Below are 21,266 nucleotides of genomic sequence, written 5' to 3' on the forward strand. Positions count from 1 at the left end.
CCTCCCATCCTATTTTACTCCCCTACTCTTTTTATTCCTTTTCTTTGTCTGCTTCCAGAGGGCTCAGAACTAAATAGTCCCTAGAAGGAGGAGGCATTACACTACCAAAGTGAGGGGTCATTTTTCACTTTGCTACTTAATGAGTCTGAAAATGTTATTTTTATTTTTTTCCTAAAGACATAAGACATTTTTGTGGCTCTACTCTGTAAACTGCTGTAGAAAAATTCTGTTCAGTGAACATTTATTGAACACCTGCAGTGTTCCTGGCATTTGACATTTCATGATAAAAGAAAGTAGACATGGCCTCTGTTCCTATGGTGGTTATGTTATAGAAGGGAACATAGACATTAAATAGGTATAAAGATGACACATTATCATAGGAGGAGTATAGAGTTTAAAAGGGAAGAGAACACGGGGTATTTATATATGACCAAAGTATAAGGAGTGAGGGGAAAGTGGCATGAGACAAGATTGGAGAACTGAGTGAGATATAGATTTGTGGAATTTTGTAGATCAAGGTGTAGTGCCAGTTCTCAACTGTTTATAATGGGTCTACATGAGGTAAATAAATAACAAATTTATTTGCAACACTTATTGCACTTTGTTTATTACCACAATATCTAAGCATGTGACCAGTGTCAGCTAATGAGGTTTATAGCTTAAGTTTTATGTGCAAGTATCCTCTAATGGTGCAGCTGCAATGATAGACAAGTGTTCTGGAATAAACAGCCAGATTGAAAAGCTTGTAATTTAATACTTTCACATAATTTCTCCTTCACTGAGAAAGTCTTGTTAATGAGAAAAATGTCAGCTGAACTATACAGTGTGCTTAGTGTCATAGTAAGCATTTTGAGTTATGTGAAGGTGGTGGTGTTTTTAATTCTACTGCATTATTCTCTTTATTATGTGATGATGTGAATGGTATGAAAACTGATCATAAGAAAATGTTTTTGCATGTTGACTTATAATGATTATAGAGGGAAAAAGTTCTGTTGAGAATATTTGAACCAGGAAAGGATCTCTAAGTCTTTCTGTAAGATAAGAAAGCATTTTAATCCCAACATTTTGTTTTATTAAAAAAATTTAATGTTTATTTATTTTTGAGAGAGAGAGAGAGAGAGAGAGACACAGAGAGAGAGAGAGAGACAGAGAGAAAGAGCATTAGCAGGGGAGAGGCAGGGAGAGAGAGGGAGACACAGAATCTGAAGCAGGCTCCAGGCTCTGAGCTGTCAGCAGCCTGATGTGGGGCTCAAACCCATGAGCTGAGAGGTCATGACCTGAGCCGAAGTCAAACCCTTACAGACTGAGCCACCCATGTGCCCTTTATTTTATTTTTTTTAATGTTTATTTATTTATTAGGAGAGAGAGAGAGAGTGCATGCATGTGCATGCATGCGCATGAGGTAGGGGCGAAGCGAGAGAGATAGAGGGAAAGAGAGAATCCCAAGCACACTCCATGCTGTCAGCATAGAGCCCAATGTGGGGCTCTATCTCATGAACTGTGAGATCATGACCTGAGCCGAAATCAAGTGTTGGAAGTTTAACTGACTGAGCCATTCAGGCACCTGGTTTAATCTCAACATGTTAAAGTTGTGAACTGGACAGTATAAATTTGTTTATATATCTGACATCATTGGTATTTTCAGTGACCTAAATATATCCATGCAAGAAAGGAATACAAAATATATTTTGATAGTAGATAAAACTGAAGGGTAAAATTGAGAGTTAGAAGCTTAGAGGAATAATTTGTATAAATTTTTATGACATATTACATAATTTAACAGAAAGTATAAGGAGATAATTGATGACCTTGGCATTGCACATCTGTGAGTGCCTTAAAATGTTTGGAATTTTACTTTGTATCAAAAGAAGACACAAGCATCAAAAAAAATAGTGGCTCAAACATTCTTTTTAATTTTGAAAGATAATATAAATTTAACCATGACTTTACACGATAAATTGTTGCAGCTGTTTACTGATAAAAGATTAAAGATGGATTTTGAATATACAACATTACTTGCCTCACTTTTGATAAAAATTAAAAACAAATATCCTGAGATTACTCTAATTCATTTTCATCCATTCTTGTCAATTTACTTTGTGAAACTGATTTCTTTGTTATAAATGTTAATAAAACAAAACATAGATGTATATTATCCCCTGAGAGTAGCATTGTCATCAGTCCAACCTAGATAATTAACAAGCAGAAAATAGGTTCAACTATTGATATACAGTGTTCATCAAAGTGTGAGGAAAACAATTTAATACAGGGGATTGCTATTTCCTTTATAACTTTTTGTTTTTTGATTGTGAATGACAAAACTTATGAGTATAATCAACATTCTCCATTTTAATCTTCAACATACATACTTCCAATAACCAATGTATGTGGCTCCTATAATTTTTTCCTGTTATGTTTGTTCTGATTAGATTTATTGAAATGCAATTTTAGGTCTGTTGAGTTTGTATAGCTTTTAAAACATAGTTTTCTAGAAGTTCATTTCATTATACCTTGCAAAGATAAAATCGAAAATCTTTAACCTGTTGGTTCACAATGGATTAGAGATTAAAAATCAGTCTGTCACTTTAATAAAACTGGAAAAAAACAGTCTGTCACCATGGTTTGAGAAACACTTCTGTAGGCAGGTTTAGGATTGTGGATGTAGGACTAAAGGCAGGAAAAACATTTGAAAGTTCGATGATAGCTGTTGCTCTCATTTAGGATGCTAGATAGACATTTACAGTTAGGGGGTTTCGGAGACCCCAGCTGTCTGACTTGCTGAGATGCTGAGAACAGGGGCACAGCTCATCTCAAGTCCTATAGCCAGCTTGCCTTAAGATAGTATAGTGCCTCTTCTGTAATCGCTCCTTGTGTGCAACCTTGGCCTGCTCTGAGCGATAAAGAAGTATCGGTCAGATCCCAGATGTTAATAATTGTCATTTAAGGGAAGCTGACCTTTCATGCTAAATTATTATTAGCAAACTCATGATTATATGTGTATGTATATTACTGAATATGTGAAGGGTTATTTTGGCTATGTTTTATTTAGAATAATAGACTTTTGGAGCTGTGAAGGACTTGATGTATTTAACTTAATTTCTGATAGAGAAAACTCATGAGAAAACTTGAGTCTCACAAGGGTTTGATAGAAAGGACTGATGGAGAGTTTGGGAATTAGATTAGATTGTTAGATTTAAGAATTAGAATTAGATTGTTAAGATTCAAAGCCCAGTTATGCCCCTACCTAATGTTGACCTTATCTAAGTTACTGAATTTCTCCATGCATTGGTTTCTTCAAATTATTTTTTATATTTGTTTGTTTATTTATTTATTTAATTTTTAAAAACATTTTAAAGTTGATTTATTTATTTTGAAGAAAGAAATCATGTGGGCAAGCAGGGGAGGGGCAGAGAGAGAGAGAGAGAGAGGGAAGGAGAGAATCCCAAGCAGGTTCCATGCCATCTGCGCAGAGCCTAATGTGGGGCTCCATCCAATGACAGTGAGATCATGACCTAAGCTGAGATCAAGAGTTGGACACTAACTGACTGGCACCCCTCAAACTAGATTGTTAGGATTTAATTTTTTTAATGTTTATTCATTTTTGAGAGGGAAAGAGAGAGAGAGAGCATGTGTGTGCAAGTTGGGGAGGGGCAGAGAGAGAGGGAGACAGAATCTGAAGTAGGCTCCAGCTCTGAGCTATCAGCACAGAGCCCACATGGGGCTCGAACCCATGAAATGTGAGATAATGACCTGAACCAAAGTCAGATGTTTAACTGAGCCACCTAGGTGCCCCTAGATTGTTAAGATTTAAAGTCCAGTGGTGCCCTTACCTAATATTGACCTTAGGTAAGTTACTAAATTTCTCTATGCTTTGGTTTCTTCATCTGCATTAGTTTGATGATGATAATAATGGTCTTTACCTCATAGGTCTTTTGTAATGACTGAATGAAGTAATTCATGAAAGCTGGTAGGCATTTTGTATGTGTTAGATATTTTCAGGACTGTGATGAGGATGGTGGCATGGTGGCAGTGATGGAGATCCATTGACTTGTCCAATTAACAAGTGGCAGAATTGGCGGTAGAAACCTGGAGTGTGGTCTGTCAGTCTGGTGATGTTTTACTCTCTACTCCAGTATCCCGCTAAACTGTTCACTCATGCACCTTCACATGCTGTTCCTTTCTTCAAGTGCCCACATCTTTGACAAAAATTAAATCCTACTCTGAAGCACACCCATGTTCTCTCAACTGGGTGACAGCCTCACCAGTTTGCCAGATGCCTTACTCCATGTTGAACAATTACTGGGGGTGAGAAAGAAAACTGCAGCATCATGAATATGCTATTGGGATAAGCTAATTCCATTTCTGAAAGATATTTGAAAACAAGTCTTCAGTCTTCAATTGTAGTGTACTTTGCCAATATATTCATTAAATATATAGATATATCTATAGATATTTATATCTATATAAATATATAGATATATATTCATTAAATATAGATATATCTATATATTTAATGAATATATTATTCTGAGGTTCTCTCAAGGCAGGAGTATGGAATCATAATATAATAAATTGAATAAAAAAAGGGAGAGGAAATTCAATTTCAATTTGTTCAAAGAAATATGCATTGAACCCCAAACTTACGTCTGGCATTATGCTTGGCTCTGAGTGCACAGTTATGAATAAGATAGACATAAGACTTGCTCTTACAGAGCTTTTAGTCTAGTGGAAAGGTGGAAAAAGCTTTCACTGTATAGAATCCTGATCACAGAAGAAAAAAAATCATGGAAATAAAAACTATTTATTTATTTCATCAGAAATAAATTTTATAAATAAATAAATAAATAAATAAATAAATTTATAAATAAAGTAAAAAAAAATTTAAGTGGTAACACATAACCACTTAAAAAAGTCAGAACTAAAGGGAGCCTGGGTGGCTCAGTTGGTTATGAGTCCAGCTCTTGATCTCAGCTCAGGTCTTGATCTCAGGGTCCTGAGTTCAAGGTCCACACTGGGCCCCATGCTGGGCATGGAGCTTACTTAAAAAAAAATTGAATTAACAAAATTCAAAAATTAAGGAGAATTAAAAAAATAAAATAAGAATAATAACAACAATAATAATATAAGAGGCTTTGGCTCTTAAGGGACATGATCCTGATGAATATGAGTTCCAACCGTGACAATGGCTGAGCTGAGAACAGAGGACCCATTACCAGGACGTCTTGCAAAAAGAATGCATATTGCATATGGATCGCATTTTCTAGCAACTTTTAAAAGAGATCACTGTAGTGGAGTGGCTGGGACAATCAACTCTGGCATCACACCACCTATATATGAATCCCAGGTCTCCCACTATCAGCTATATGACCCTAGTGAAGATATTTAACTTCTCTGTACCTGACTTTCTTCCTCTGTAATATGGGTATCTCATTGGACTAATATGAGAATTAGTGAGATGATTCTCTTACAACAATGTCTGACACGTAGGAAGCACTCAATAACAGAGTTATGTTTTCATCAGGGAAAAATGAGGTCTTAAATTGAATATGAGGTACAGAAAATAAAATTACTATTTTGAACACCTGTGTTTTGTCAATTAAAATAACATATCATCTTCAGAATGAAACAGGATACAACAGTAGTCAAGCCAAAAGGAAAAAAAAATTTGATGTGTGGATAAAGAGAATAGAAAAGCAAAAAGTTGAAAAACATACCTGAAATGTTGGCAAAATAGTTGTCAGTCACAGTGATACAATTTGCTGTGTATGAGGGAGGAAACTAAAGACAATGGAAAAAAATATGAAATGAAAAAAGAATGTGCTTTATCCTAAGTTGGAGGCATTTGAGGCATATTCTTATGTACAATCAATAACAACCCGAAGTACTGAGATAAATAACAAGCGAAAATAAGTTGTCAATTTCTTTTCGTTGCTAAAAAAAATTATGATACAAAACTGCTGCGAATTTTACACAGGAGGTTTTGCTCAGAAACTTAAGATCTCCATAAAAAAATCATTTGTTGAACCCATTTTGAATGTATAGTAGTGATCTCAAGATAAAAGAAGCAGGCTTTTGTTACATCTTAGCAACTAGGAAGAATGCTCTGTAGAAGTTAACAAGGAGATTTTCCATGCCCTAGAGGATTTTGTCCTCTTGATCAATAGCTTGCATAATTTCACTATAGCAAATTCTAATAGTAGCTACCATTTATTGAATGCTTACTACATGCCAGACACATAGTAGGCATGTTTTTATTCATTATTCTTGTATTCAACAAATATTTCCTGACACCTACAATGTGCCAAGCACTGTTGTAAGTATTAAGAATAAAGCAGTAAATACACCTGTAAAAATGGAGCTTAGGTCATGGAGTGAGGGGGGGTGCATTGGCAATAAACAAGTAAATATATCATAAATATAAATTAAGGGAGGGGTTAGGAAGTGCTTGGTATGTATGTTGGGGGGTTTTGCAATTGGAAATCAGATTGTTTGGGAAGACCTCACCAAGAAGGTGAGAAGGTGACGTTGGAAAGAAGTAAAGCAGCTGGGGGATGGGGGGGGGGGAAGAGCATTGCAGACAGCAAAAACTGGGTATGTGACATTCCTGAGGCAGGAACATACTGGGCTGGTTCAAGGAACACCCAAGATGTGCTGGAGAGAGTAAGTGGGGGAGATAGTGAAAGATTTGGTCAGAGGAGTATAGGTTGGCCCTAGGCAACATTTCATGTAGCTGTTCATGAAAGTCCAAGGGGATGGCATATCCTTTTCTCAGAAGATCTAGTGGCAGCAGTTATATTTTTAGATTAGTCTGTGGCTGTTCATAAGGACTCTTTTGCCCAAGTGTGCCTGGACCATGGTTGAGATTTGCTCATCTGAGGCACAGAGCCTGGTGCTTATCACGTAGGTGGACCTCTACAAATACCTGTTGAGTAAATGAATAAATTAAGACAACGAATCTTATGCGCTGGCTCTGAAATTAATTCGTTGTGTGATTTTGAACAAATTACGTGACTCGTCTTTGTCTTGGTGTGCAAAATTAGAACTTCCCCAGCTTCTGCTGTGATTGTAAGTGATGGCCAGTCTTCCCAGCAAGTCCCTTACTTAGCACTGTGAATGTTAACAGTCAGCCTGCACAGGGAAAGAAGGATGGCCCCAGCACCCCTCACCACTCGCACATTTCTTTTCCTGCTCACTCAGCAACTCTGTCGTTCAGTTTGCATTCTCAGCTCCAGCCTTTGGCCAAGACAGTAAAGCTGGAAATAGAGGCTGGCCCTGGCATGGTGACAGAACTCTTGAAGCATTTCTTCCTGTCAGAGGGTTTGATGATATCTGTGCACAGATACTTTGGCTGAGCTCACGCTGATTCTGGGTCCCTGCCAGACTCTGAAGATACTAACATAAACTTATCTTTGTTCTCAAGCCATGTATTTGGGAAACATGTTCTGGACTTTCCATCTAGCAACTACATGTTCATCGAAAAGAAGATTCTAATGTCAGTAGCTAAGCACTAGTAAGAATTATGTGATGAGTCAGGGAGGATTTTGAATTATTGTGTCTTGAGGTCTGAATTTAAGAGATGTTCTTTAAGGTGTGGGTTCTGTATAGCCTTTGAAAAAAAAAAGAGAATGATTTCTGATGATAGCAGTGGCAGAACCAAATAAAACTCTTCCTTTGAAAATGAAATTCTTATGATGTCTATATTTACCATTTCTGGAGGTGAGTTTATAGGGTGAAGGGAGAAATCTAAGTAAAACTAGCTTTTGGATGTCACTAAGAATATGCTAGCCTTTAGCCCTTCTAAGGAGGGTTACTTTGTCTCTTAATGCTAGACAAAGCCCTGTCTTTTAATAGAAAACCTTAAGTAAGGCCAGAAGCCAGCAGACTGGCTGGGTCCACGTGGATGCTTTATTCTGTTTAGATGAACAGTAAGTATTGCAGTGTTTTGGCAAAAGCACCCAATGCTCACTCTGCTTGTCCATTGGCAGTTAAAAATAAGGGCTGTGTGGTGGGATAAGTTTTTAAACCAGTGACTCATAGCTCTTGGAGACTGATATCATTTGATAAGGCAGTAAATCAGTGCTGTGCTCAGAACACTATATATATATTTTAACCAAAAAGGCTCACAATAGTTCATTAACCATAATCACATTTCCAGTTCTCTTTTCCTTGCTTATTCCTATGGACTAATTTTAATCAGCATTATTTTGCATTATGATAACTGAATCACTAAGGTGAATGACATAAACAGGCCAACCCTGATGTGGCATAGTTTAATATGACAACAGGAAGAACTTGCGTTTAAATACTGCGTAACGATTTTTTAAGTGGACTTGACCCTCCTCAGCCCTGGGATAGATAGGCTTTAGTTATTATGCTATCCTTAAAGCAGGTGCAGGGAGGTTGTGTTTGGCTCAGGAAAGAGGTGGGACAAAGCCTTGACCCAAAGCTTCTGAGCAAGTTCCAAGCTTGTATCTTTCACTATGCTGTCTCTAGAACTGTTTGAAACAACATTTGTCTTATTTTTCTTAGAAAGTTTCAGTTGAGGTGTGTGAGTAGTTCAAAATGTGTAGAGAATATAAGGAATGTTGACTGAAAGCTAACCTTCTCTCATGTCCCCAGTGGGCATCTCTTTTACCTTCCACTGTCACAAGTGAGCAAGAGTGTGCTGTGGAAGGAAGGGCATCTTTGTTATAAAAATTCTATTTTCCCCACTTACCATCCTTTTTTCGTATCATTCTCCCTTTGAGATACTGCCTCTTTATGCTGATCTTTTTGCTTTTACACTTTTTCTTTTTGCTATTTAATATTATCAATCTCCTTTTTCTCTTTGTACTGTGCTTAGTCCAATTCTACTTCCAGAATCATTTTATTATTTTCTGTGGTCCTATTGTTTCAACAAAACCTCATAAATAGTCTTGAAGTGTGAGGCCCTTTCAAGCTACATGTGGAGTAAGGGAGATGTCTGAGTGTGTGGTTGGCTAAGCAAATCTGAACCACTCTGCCTTGAGCCCTGGAGTAGAAACCAAGATACTCTGATGATTTTTTTTTTAATGTTTATTTTTGAGAGAGACAGAGATAGAGTGCAAGCTGGGGGGGAGGGGGACAGAGAGAAAGGGAGACACAGAATCTGAAGCAGGCTCCAGGCTCTGAGCTGTCAGAACAGAGTCCAGACACTGGGCTCAAACCCATGAACCCCGACATCATTATCTGAGCCTCAGTCAGCCACTTAACCGACTGAGCCACCGAGGCACCCCCTCTGATGGTTGTTAATGTAAAACGAAGGGAACAGGGAAAGAGTCCAGAATCACTCCATCATCATCCCAGGCTTTGTGACAGTCAATGTGTGGAAGAAACATATTGTTGCCTGCTTTCATTGTTCATTGTACTTCATTGCTAAGTAGTGTTCCATCGTATGAATTTATCACAATTCATTTATCCATTTATCAGTCCATAGACATTTGTGCTATTTCTACATTTGGTTAAAATGAATAAAGCTACTATAAACATTCAGAGATGGGCCTTTTTGAGGAAATCTGATTTTATTTTTCTAGAATAAATACCCAAGAGTGAGTATTTCACTTTATAAGAAGTTTCTAAACAGGTTTCCAAAAAACCTGTACCATTTTGATTCCCTCCAGCAAAGAGTCAGAGTTTATGTCAGTCTGCATCTTATTGGCACTTGGAAATGACAGTCTGTTTAATTTTAGCCATTCTGTTAATTCTGTATCTCACTGTGATTTTAATTTGGGTTTTCTTAATGAGTACTGATGTGGGGAACTTTCCATGTACTTTCTTGCCATCTATATATCTCTTTTTGTAAAGTGTCTAAATATTTTGTTTTCTTTTTTAATTGAATTTTTTGTCTTATTGAAATATAAAAGTTCTTTATATCATTTCATTAGAAGTCCTTTATTAAATATATGTTCAAGTATCATTGTTAAAAAATTATCATTTATCTGGGTACATGGCTGGCTCAGTAGGAAAAGCATGCGACTCTTGGTCTCAGGGTTGTGAGTTGGAGTCCCATGTAGGGTATAGAGATTACTTAAATAAATGAAACTTTGAAAATTATCATTTATATCTAGATGAGTAGATAAAGAAGATGTGATATATATATAATATATTATATATATTATATATAATGGAATATTACTCAGCCATAAAAAGTAGTGAAATCTTGCCATTTATAATAACATGGATGGGTCTAGGGAATATAATGTTAAGTGAAGTAAGTCAGTCAGAGAAAGACAAATACCATATGATTTCATTCATATGTGGAATTTAAGAAACAAATGAACAAGGAGAAAAAGAAATAAACCAAAAAGCAGACTCTTAACTACAGAGAACAAAGTGATGGTTACCAGAGGGGAGTCTGGGTGGCTCAGTTGGTTGAGTGTCTGACTCTTGATTTCTGCTCAAGTCATCATCCCGGGTTGTGGGATTGGGCCCCACTTTGGGCTCTGCGCTGAGTGTGGAGTTTGCTTAAGATTCTCTCTCTCTCTCTCTGCCCTACTCCCCTGTCTGTGTGTGTGCTCTCTCTATGAAAACAAAACAACCCCCCACCCCCAAACTGCCCCCAAATCCTTATGGTTACCAGAGGGGAGGTGGGCGAGGTAATGAGTGAATTGGTGAAGGGGATTAAGAGTACACTTATCATGATGACACCGAGTAATGTATAGAATTGCTGAAACTATATTGTACACTTGAAACTAATATAATACTGTATGTTAATTATACTGGAATTAAAATTTAAAAAATTATAAATTATCCGTTGAAATATCTATGCTTTCATAAAAAATCAAGAAGCATATATGTGAGTCTATTCCTATGCTCTTTGGTTTATTCCATTAATTTATATGTCTGTCCTCATCCTAATATTGTGTTGATGTATAGCTTTATAGAAGCTTGAAGTCAAATGGTGTGAATCCTCTAATTTTTCTCTTTTTCTTTAATGTTTATTTATTATTGAGAGAGAGAGAGAGACAGAGTGTGAATGGGAAAGGGGCAGAGAGAGAGAGAGGGAAACACAGAATCTGAAGCAGGCTCCAGGCTCTGAGCTGTCAGCACAGAGACAGATGCAGGGCTGGAACCCATGAACCATGAGATCATGATCTGAGCTGAAGTTAGATGCTTAACTGACTGAGACACTCAGGCACCGCTAATTTTTCTCTCTTTCAATTATTTTTGGCTTTTCTATTTTCTTTGCCTTTACATATAAATTTTAGAATCAGCTTATCAATTGCTATCAAGTAGCCTACTGGTATTTTGGCTGGAATTGTCTTAAATCTGTAGATCTATATAAGTAGACCTACATTATTGATACCTTAACATGAAATCTTCTTATCAATGAGCATGATAAATCTTTTCATCCATTTAGACCTCCTTTAATTTCCATCAGCAATGTTCCATAATTCTCAGTGTTAAATCTTGTCTATAGTTAGATTTATCCATTTGCATTTTTGTCTTTTAATGCTATTATAAATGGTATTGTTTTTTATTTATATTTTCTTTTTTTTAATGTTTTTTTAAATTTATTTTTGGGACAGAGAGAGACAGAGCTTGAACGGGGGAGGGGCAGAGAGAGAGGGAGACACAGAATCGGAAACAGGCTCCAGGCTCCCAGCCATCAGCCCAGAGCCTGACGCGGGGCTCGAACTCACGGACCGCGAGATCGTGACCTGGCTGAAGTCGGACGCTTAACCGACTGCGCCACCCAGGCGCCCCTATTTATATTTTCAATGATTCCTTTCAACCATGTAGACACACAACTGATTTCTGTATTGTTGACCTTACATTCTGTAACATTGCTAAATTCACTTACTAGTTCTAATAGCTATTAGAATAGCTTTTTCAAAAAAAAAAAAAAAAAGAATAGCTTTTTCAAAGATGCTTTTGGAATTTTTAAATGTAGATGACCAAATTGTCTAGGGAAAAAAATTATTATTTCTTCCTTTCCTACCTGAATGGTTTTTATTTATTTTTCTTGGCTTGTTAATGCAGGGTCTTTTAAAATATCCTTTATTAAATTGAGAAATGCCCTTCTATTGCTTCTCGGCCTTTTGGCTAAGATCAAGTGGAGAAATGCCCTTCTATTTTTATGTCACAAGTGGGTTATTTATTTTGTCATCAATAGTTGAATTTTGTCAAATGCTTTTCTTGCATCAATTGATATGATCATGTGATTTATATTTTTTAGATTGTAAAGTAGCAGATTACATTGATTGATTTTATTTTATTATTTTTTTTTATGTTTATTTATTTTTGAGACAGAGAGAGACAGAGCATGAATGGGGGAGGGTCAGAGAGAGAGGGAGACACAGAATCTGAAACAGGCTCCAGGCTCCAGCTGTCAGCACAGAGCCCGACGCGGGGCTTGAACTCACGGACCATGAGATCATGACCTGAGCCGAAGTCGGAAGCTTAACCGACTGAGCCACCCAGGCGCCCCAAACATTGATTGATTTTAAAGTGTTGAATCAGGGGAACCTGGGTGGCTCAGTCGGTTAAGCGTCTGACTTCGGCTCAGGTCATGATCTCACGGTTCGTGAGTTTGAGCCCCACATACGGCTCTGTGCTGACAGCTCAGAGCGTGGAATGTTTGTTGTTCTTTTTGCATATTGTTTGATTTGATTTACTAATATTTTGTTGAGGATTTGCATGTATGTTCAAAAGATACGTGTTCTATGTTCTATTTTGTTTTTTGTTTTTCGTTGTCTTTGGTTTTGGTATGAGTAATGCTAGTCTTTTAAAGAGAGTTGAGAATTGTTTCTACCTCTTCTATTTTGTGGAAGATTTGTGTCTTCCTGATGTTATTTCTTATTTAAATGTTTGGTGGAATTGGCATTGGAATTATCTGGGACTAGAGATTTCCATTGATTATGAGAGAGGAATGTAAGAAGTTTCTAAACAGAATTGTGGATTTGTCAGTTGCTTCCTTCAGTTCTGTCACCATTTCTCTAGGGCAAATGCTTCATATATTTTGAAGCTTTGCTATTATGTGCAGACACACTTATGATTATTATGTCTTCTTGTAAATTCATCCTTTTATTGTTGTGTAATGTACCTCTTTTTTCCCTGGTAATTTTCTTTGATCTAAAGTTTACTTTTTTGACATTAATATAACCACTTGAACTTTCTTTTGATTGATGATTGCATAGTATATTTTTTTCTTATTCCTTTTGCCTTAAATTTACCACATTATATTTTAAATGAATTTTTTAATAGCATATAGTTGTGTTATATTTTTCAAGTTCATTCTGACAACCATGGTCTTTTAATTGTTGTGTTTAAACCACTTATATTTAATGCCATTATTGATATGTTTGGATTTTGGTCTACAATTTTATTATGTCTTTTGTCTCTATTCCTTCTACTTGTCTTTACCCTTTCCTGCCTTCTTTCAAGTTATTTGAATATTTTTTCATATTCCAGGTCATCTATTGTATTTTTTAACTATATCTTTGTATAACTTTTTAAATTAATGTTCTAGAGAATAAAATATACTACTTAATTTTTCCTGTCTACTTAGAGTTCATATGTTACCACTTCAATTAGAATATAGAAACTTTACCACCATATTGGTTCCTTTATCCTCATCTCTTTATGTTGTGATTGTTTTATACATTAAATATATATAGTTTGAAACCCCTTTAGACAATTTTACTTTATTAAATTAATTAATTAATTTATATTTTTTAATATTTATTTTTGAGAGAGAGAGAGAGAGACAGCATGATCAGGGGAGGGGCAGAGAGATAGGGAGACACAGAATCTCAAGCAGGCTCCAGGCTCTGAGCTGTCAGCACAGAGACAGATGATAGCTTAAACTCATAAACCACGAGATCATGACCTGAGCTGAAGTTGGACACTTAATGGACTGAGTCACCCAGGTGCCCCTCCCTTTAGACAATTTTAAAATAATTCTTTCAATCAGTATGATAACCAGAAGAATGTCTCTTTATAGATGTCCACACCCTAATCCCCAGAACTTGTGAATATGTCCCCTGACATGAAAAAGGACTTTGTACAAATGATTAAGGGTAAGGGCCTTCAGGTGGAGGAATTATCCTAGATTATCCAGATGACCCCAATGTCAGCATGTAAGTGCTTAAAAGCTGAGGACCTTTCCAAACTGTAGTCAGAGAAACAGAGGATGCACTGTCAGAAGGATTTAGTCTGCTGTTGCTGGCTTTGAAGATGGAAGGGGGTAATGAGCCAAAGAATGCACTCTCTAGAAGTTGAAAAAGGGTTTTCTTAGAGACTTCAGAAAGGAATACAACCTTATCAACACTTTGAGCTTAGCCTGATGAGACCAGTATCAGATTTATGACCTACAGAACTGTAAGATCATAAATTTGTATTATTTTAAGCTGCTAAATTTGTGGTTGTTATACCAGTAATAGAAAACGAATACAACCATCAAACATATTTTACAATACTCAAGAAAAGAATAGTCTATTATGTTTACCTAGATATTTACCATTTCTGTTGCTATTTCTTGATTTCTGATATGCTAGTTGTCTTTCAGTTATCATTTCCATTCTGTTTGAAGAACTTCCTGTAGCAATTCTTTCAAAGTAGGCCTGCTGACAACCATTGCTTTCAGATTTTCTTCATCTGAGAATATTTTTTTCCTTCATCTTTATTCCTGAAGGATATTTTCACCAGATACAGAATTCTGGGATGACAGTATTCTTGAACACTTTAAAAAATGTTATTCCCCTCCGTCTAGCCTTTGTGGTTTCTGATGAGAAGTCTGTATTCATTTAAATTGTTGCTTCCCTATAAATAATGTGTCATTTTTCTCTGATTGCTTTCAATGTTTTTTCCTTTGTGATAGTTTTCTTTTTTTATTGTTTTCAGCAGTTTAATTATGATATGGTTGGTCATGGATAACTTTGAGTTTATCCTCTTTGGGATTTACTGAGCTCCTTGAATGCACAAGTTTACATATTTTGACAAATTCAAGGAGTCTTAGGCCATTATTTCTTGAAATACTTATTTTGGTATTGAACTCTCTCGGGATTCTGATGAAATAGTGTCCTTTTGATTTCATCTCACAAATTTCTGCTGCTATATTAATTAAAAAATTGTTCCCTCTGTTGTTCAGATTGGATAATTTCAATTGACCTATCAAGCTCACTCTTTCCTCTGTCATCTCTAGTACTGAGCTCATTTTAATGAGTTTAAAATTTTTGGTTATTATGCTTTTCAGGTCTAAAATTTCTACTTTTATTTATTTGCTACCACTTTCTGTCTTCTTATTTGTTTCAAGAGTATTTGCCTTTATTTTTTTGGGAGCATTTTGGTAATAGCTCTTTAATGTCTTTTTTTTTTTAAATAAATTCCAATGTCTGTGTCATCTTGGCATTAGTGTTTGTTGATTATATTTTTCTCACATAAGTTGAAATTTCCCTGGTTTTTCATATGCTAAATAATTTCAGATTATATCCTGAATATTTTAATTTTGTTTATTTATTTATTTTGAGAGAGAGAGAGTGAGAGAATAAGAGAGACAGAGAGCAAGAGAGAGAATTCCAAGTAGGGTTCTCAAGGTCAGCACGGAGCCTGATGTGGGGCTCACCCTCACGGACCATGAGATCATGACCTGAGCTGAGATCAAGAGACAGATGCTTAACTGACTGAGCCACCCAGGCACCCCCTGAATATTTTAATATTATGTTATGAGACTCTGAGTTTTGTTCAGTACTATAGAGAATGTCTTTTTTTTTCTTTTTTTCTTTCTTTCTTTTTTTTTTCAAGCAGGCAAATGCCTCAATTGGATTTAGACTGCAAATTTTGACTAGCCTTTTATAGGCAGTCTGTGACTTGGGTGGCGGTTTATTCTTAGAAGTACTCAGTGCCAGTATGGTTGTACTTCAAACTCTGGTCTTCTTTCTCAGTTTGCCTGCTGCTATTTAATTTTCTGAGTCCTCAAATACTACATGCATTCTGTCCAGATTCGATAGCATTCAATGGGAGAGAGAGAGGGGAGTGTGCTTATTCCCTCTTACCCAGAATTAGAATCTCATATCTTTAATTTTTGAAAGATTTTTACTTGTTGCTTAAACATTTCCTATAACAGTGTCTGCTTCCATTCTCTCTAGTCTCTTATTCCATATCTCTAAGTTGTTTGTGTTGGATCTTCTAACTCTAATATTCATAGATTTTTTTGTGTGTTTCATCTTATCATTCTTGGTGCATTCTAGTTCTCAATTTTTGTTCTCCAATTTTTTTGTTCACTAATTTTCAGGTCTATTTTATCTGCTGCTTTTTTTATAGCCATTTTTTTAAAGTTTATTTATTAAATTTTGAGAGGGAGAGAAAGAAAGCGGGGGAGGGGCAGAGAAAGGGGGAGAAAGAGAATCCCAAGCAGGCTCCGCACTGTCAGCCTGGAGCCCAATGCAGGCCTCAACTCACAAAGCACGAGATCATAACCTGAGCCAAAACCAAGAGTCATGTGCTGAACTGACTAAGGCCTTCCAGGCGCCCCTAGCCAATGTTTTTTAAATATTGTTTTTAAATATACCTGTATTTCCAGAAGTTCTATTTGATTTCCTTTGAAATCTGCCTAATCTTTTCTCATACAATTCTATTCTTTCATTATTTTTTTTTCTATTCCTTCACAAAAAAATTTAATCATTTAACATACTTATTTTATACTTTCACATTTTTATGATATTCTGAGTTCATGAGATATTAATGGTCTTTTTCTGTGTGGTGTCTCCTGACTGTCTTTCATGGTACTTTATTCCAGTGTTGTTGTCGTCGTTGTTGTTGTTGTTATTATTATTAATATTATTATATTGTGATCTTATCCTCATCAGAAATTTTCCTCACATGCTAAAGGTGCTGGAAGGTCCCTTAATAGAAGTTTTACATTTTCTTCTTCAGGACACTCTGTGGGTCTTATTCTAATTTCTGTCTGTAGAATTCCTACACCAGTAGGGAGTGTAATTTTATACTGTGTGTCTGCAAGTGGCAAGGCTTGAGATTTGACATTTATTATAGATGACTTTATTTTCCACCTGTGGTCATGTGCAGCTGGAAGGCACTTTTGTCACATCTTAGACAAATGTACAAAATTTTTAAAGTTTCTTTTTATATACAGTATAATCCTTCAAAGCTTCCTATTTTTATTAGGGGGACCATTAACACCTTCATCTCTTCTGGCTTTGGCCATAATTCATTGTTTCCAGTTCTTGTGTGGATATTAAAATCCTACCCCATTGTCTTAGAGCCCCCATTGAGTCTGAAGCCCTATGTCCTGCCCTCGCCCAATCATTGAATTGGCTACTTCTTTCTCTGCCAATCTCCACCTACTTTTTTCCTCATAGCATCTGAGAATTTTCTTTCTTCTTTTTTTTTAAAACTTTTTTTAATGTTTTATTTATTTTTGAGACAGAGAGAGACAGAGAATGAGCAGGGGACGGTGCAAAGGGAGAGGGAGACAGAGAATCCAAAGCAGGCTCCAGGCTCTGAGCTGTCAGCACAGAACCCGATGCAGGGCTCGAACTCACAAACCGCGAGATCATGACCTGAGCCGAAGTCAGACGCCCAACCGACAGAGGCAGCCAGAAGCCCCTCTTTCTTCTTATGAATAAAAAAATATTAAACATTTTGTTTAGCTTTGTATATGGTAGAAGGGAATCCTTTCAGGGTCAGTAGAATCTATTATTTCAATTGAACTTTTCATTATGTAGTGAGTATTTACCTTAGTTTTCTGTGAATGCTGAAACAAATTGCCACAAAGTTAGTGGATTAAAACTGCAAAAATTTATTATTTTATAGTTCTGTAGCTCAAAAGCTTCAAATGAATCTCACTGGACTAAAATCAAGGTATTGGCAGGGTTCTGTTCTGCTCCAAGGATGTAGGGGGAATCCTTTTTCTCATATTTTCCAGCTTCTTGAGGCTGTACACTGACATACCTAGGCTCACAGTCCTTCTGTAGTCTTCCATCTGCATAGACAGCAACAGCAAAACAAATTCTTCTCATTTTAGGCCACTCTGAACTCTTCTGCCATTCTCTTGCACATGTAAAGACTTTTGTGATTTTATTGGTCACATCCAAACAATCCAGGATAATCTATTTTAAAGTCACCTGAATAGAAATCTTAATTCCATCCTCAACCTTATATCCCTTTACTAGGTAAGGTAACATTCACGAGTTCTAGTGATTAGGACATGTATTTTTGGAGGGTGGGGAAGGCCATTATTATGCCTCCCACAGTGACTTCAAGCAAACGTTTTGACATTATCTGAAGGAAGTTTCAGTGTATGCTGATTTAATACATAAGGCAACAACAACATAAAGGAAGATAAAAGGACCAATATCCTGGTAAAGTTTCCACATTCCAATGGAAGTGGTAGCATAGAGACTACCTCATACTTCATCTACCATAGAGGAAATGGTGAAAAGTTAAGTATGTATGTTGTATTCCCTAGAGCATCAATTTAAGAAGCTACACAAAAAGGTATAATTACAGGACATATAGATAAAATGAAATATTGAAAATACTGGCATTAAGTGGATAGAGACCAGGGATGCTATTAATCATCTTACAAGGCACAGGACAGTCCTAACAAAGAAGTGTCCAACCTTAAAATGTCCATAGCTCCAAAGTTGAGAACCCCTACTCAGGCTGATAACCCTGCCGTACCTAATACAATGACTCACCTTTCTTACAGGTTTCCAAAGCTTTATACTTTAGTTTTATAGAAATAGCTCACTCTTCTCTGTCTCTCTCTGTAGTCATATTTTAATGGCTTCCATTACTTTAATTAGGTCACATAATTATAGTAGCAGTTTCAACTGCAATAATTTTGGATACTAAATACCACTCTTCTGGAGAGAGCATAAGTGGGGGGGGGGAGGCTAGAGATAAGCTTACTGACCATCAGCTTTCAGCATATAAGAGGTGAGCATCAGAGAGATTGGAGAGTATTCCTGATTCTGTGATTTGGTTGAGTACATATTGGTTGGGAGAACTTCTACATGTAAATATGTATGTATATGTATATTTACTTTTCCTTCTTATTAGAATATTAAATAATTCCATTATCTGAAATTTATGTAACATTTATAGATACTTATTACAATCCAATATTTTTGATGTACTCCTATAGAAAAATCTTTATTTTCCTGATGAATAATTTCCTTTGAATTAATCAATTCAACTAGATTATGGTTTTTTTTTTCAAATTTAGGAAATTTCATACAATACTTCATGTAAGTACTGGAATATTTCTTTCTTAAAGTTTAAAAAATTTCAAATAGATTTAAGTGGAAAATTTGATAGAGAAAATTAAAAATTAAACTGAAAAAATGTCCAGATTCTGTTTTTTTTCCTTAAAAATTCCAAGAATAGAGCTAAAACATCCCCCTCATCCCATTACAGTATAATATAGTACATATTTCTCTACTGGAGACTCAGACTGTACCCTATAGTTATTTTGGTAACTAGCTGTGCAGCATCCTGTTAGAGAATTCAGAATCCATTTGGATGGAAAGTTAAGAAACTCAATCTTTGGAGCAATTAACATTTTAATCACTTTTGAAATTCTTTTCAATATGGGCATTGAATTTTGTTGAGATTTACCTCAGAATTTTAGGGCTGTGTTGAAAAATATATGCAATTGACCTTGAATATACTTTTGCGCGTTGAGAATTAGACCTCAAATGACCTCGCTGTTACTGTCCTAGCGTGTAGGTGGGAAGGGTGTGTAGAGCCTGCTTGAGTGCTTGAGTGTGGTCAACAATGGGCGGGGGGCGCTCTTCTTTCTTGCCCAGGCTCTGCCTTCCGCTTATTTCTCTCTTCTCTCTCTGCTCTCTTTCTCTTATGCATGCATGGATCCATCCGTCCGTCCATCCATCCATCCATCCATCCATTTATCCACCTACCTATCATTTCTTCTTTTCAGCGTGGACAGGCACACTCGCTCTGCTGCCCTTGTCTCCTGCTGTGTGCTGGTCCTGGAGAACCAAGAGTCCGGTTCTCGGCGCTGTTTGGCAGGGGGCGCTCTAGGTCCCGGAGCTGTCCAGCAGTTCCAGGATAAGTTCTCCCCGACGCCTTCAGTGTCTGGGAAGCTCTCCAGCGCCCCGCCCCGGGCAGGGAACCTCTCCGCTAGGGCTCGCAGGGATTTCCAGGCTCGCCTCCCGCCTCCCCCTGTCTCTCTCTACTTCGTCCGGCTCCACCAGGAGAGTCTAGCAGGCTTTGGCAGCCCTCCGCCGCATGCCCCAGAGAGGGAGTTCCTTTTCCAGTCCCCGGGGCTGTTTCGGAGCCCAGTACACAATACGCGGGCTTCCCTCCTTTGCCTAAAGGGCGGGCGAGCGCGTCTCCTAGCCTTGCCTTCTGCGACTGGGTGGTCCTTTCTCTCCCGTCTGTCTTTCAAGATACGCGTCCCAAATCAAGGGGTGAGAGCAAAGACCGCCCATCAACTTAGCACCTTGAATTTAGATCTTTCGATCCCAAAAGGAGGTTGGCTTCCCCGGGGCCAGCGAGTGAGGGCGGGGGTCGGGTGGGGGGGATAGGAGGGCGGGGCTGCAGCAGCTCCGGGGCTCGCTAGACGGGGCTTGGAGACCAAGGAGCCCCGTGCTGGAGAGGGACGCGGAGCGCCTGGCCTAGCCCTCGGCGGTCCCTCCCCGCTCCTGGTCTCCCCGCCTCCCCGGGCCTGCCCCTCCCGCTCCGGGGGAGCCGTCTCTCCTCCGCGCGTCTCCGGCGCTCTCTCCATTGTCTCTGCTTTTACAACAGGTTCGCGCGGTGGGGAAGACGGGCGGGTGCGGGGCAGTCTCACCCCCGGCTTTCTTGGGGCCGCCTCCCTTCCTCTGGGGGTGTCGTGACTTCGGCTGCTTTTATTCAGCTCCGGAGCTAATTTTCCGGCGGAGCAGCCCCCGGGCGAGCCCGACCCCTCCCTCTGGGCCCCCGGCTCTGCCGGCGCTGCCGCCTCGGCTCTGCGTGTGGGAATGATGTGCGCATTGGAGGGTCCAAGTTCTTCACGTGCCTGGGGTGTCCTCCCATTTTTTTCTTAGGGAACCAATTCATATTAATCCTACTAATCAGTAAATGCGAGGCAGCGGCAGGAGACACAAACGCTATTTTCCCGCTTGATTCCGAGAACCTCTTCGATTTTTATTTTCATTTTTATTTTTTAAAGAGGGAGACGATGGACTGAGCAGATCCACACCATGGAGTCTTGGGTCTTACTGAGAACATTCTGTTTGATCTTCGGTCTCGGAGCAGGTGAGTGGCCCAGAGATGGGGCGGGG

At 37.9% G+C, this 21,266-nt stretch overlaps 1 protein-coding gene and 1 long non-coding RNA gene across 4 annotated transcripts in view; one reads left to right on the plus strand and one right to left on the minus strand.

Annotated features, from left to right (window-relative positions):
* LOC131519730 (uncharacterized) overlaps positions 1–20,259 on the minus strand; it is a 56,486-nt gene extending 36,227 nt beyond the window's left edge. Inside the window, exon 1 of the long non-coding RNA XR_009265762.1 lies at positions 19,902–20,259. This is a non-coding gene — a long non-coding RNA (uncharacterized LOC131519730). The remainder of the gene's footprint in view (positions 1–19,901) is intronic.
* The window catches only part of NELL2 (neural EGFL like 2), a 408,634-nt gene that overhangs the window by 39,378 nt on the left and 347,990 nt on the right, over positions 1–21,266 (plus strand). The window contains exons 1-2 of one of the 3 annotated variants that reach the window (XM_058743046.1): positions 20,313–20,414; positions 21,155–21,240. In XM_058743046.1, coding sequence (XP_058599029.1) covers positions 21,186–21,240 — 55 coding nt within the window. In that variant the 5' untranslated portion in view covers positions 20,313–20,414; positions 21,155–21,185. Of the gene's footprint in view, positions 1–20,312; positions 20,415–20,595; positions 20,752–21,154; positions 21,241–21,266 lie in introns of those variants that run through there. The other 2 variants (XM_058743049.1, XM_058743047.1) reach the window with 2 other exon arrangements.

The sequence above is a fragment of the Neofelis nebulosa genome, chromosome 8 (assembly GCF_028018385.1).
Source record: "Neofelis nebulosa isolate mNeoNeb1 chromosome 8, mNeoNeb1.pri, whole genome shotgun sequence".
Taxonomy (NCBI): Eukaryota; Metazoa; Chordata; class Mammalia; order Carnivora; family Felidae; genus Neofelis; species Neofelis nebulosa.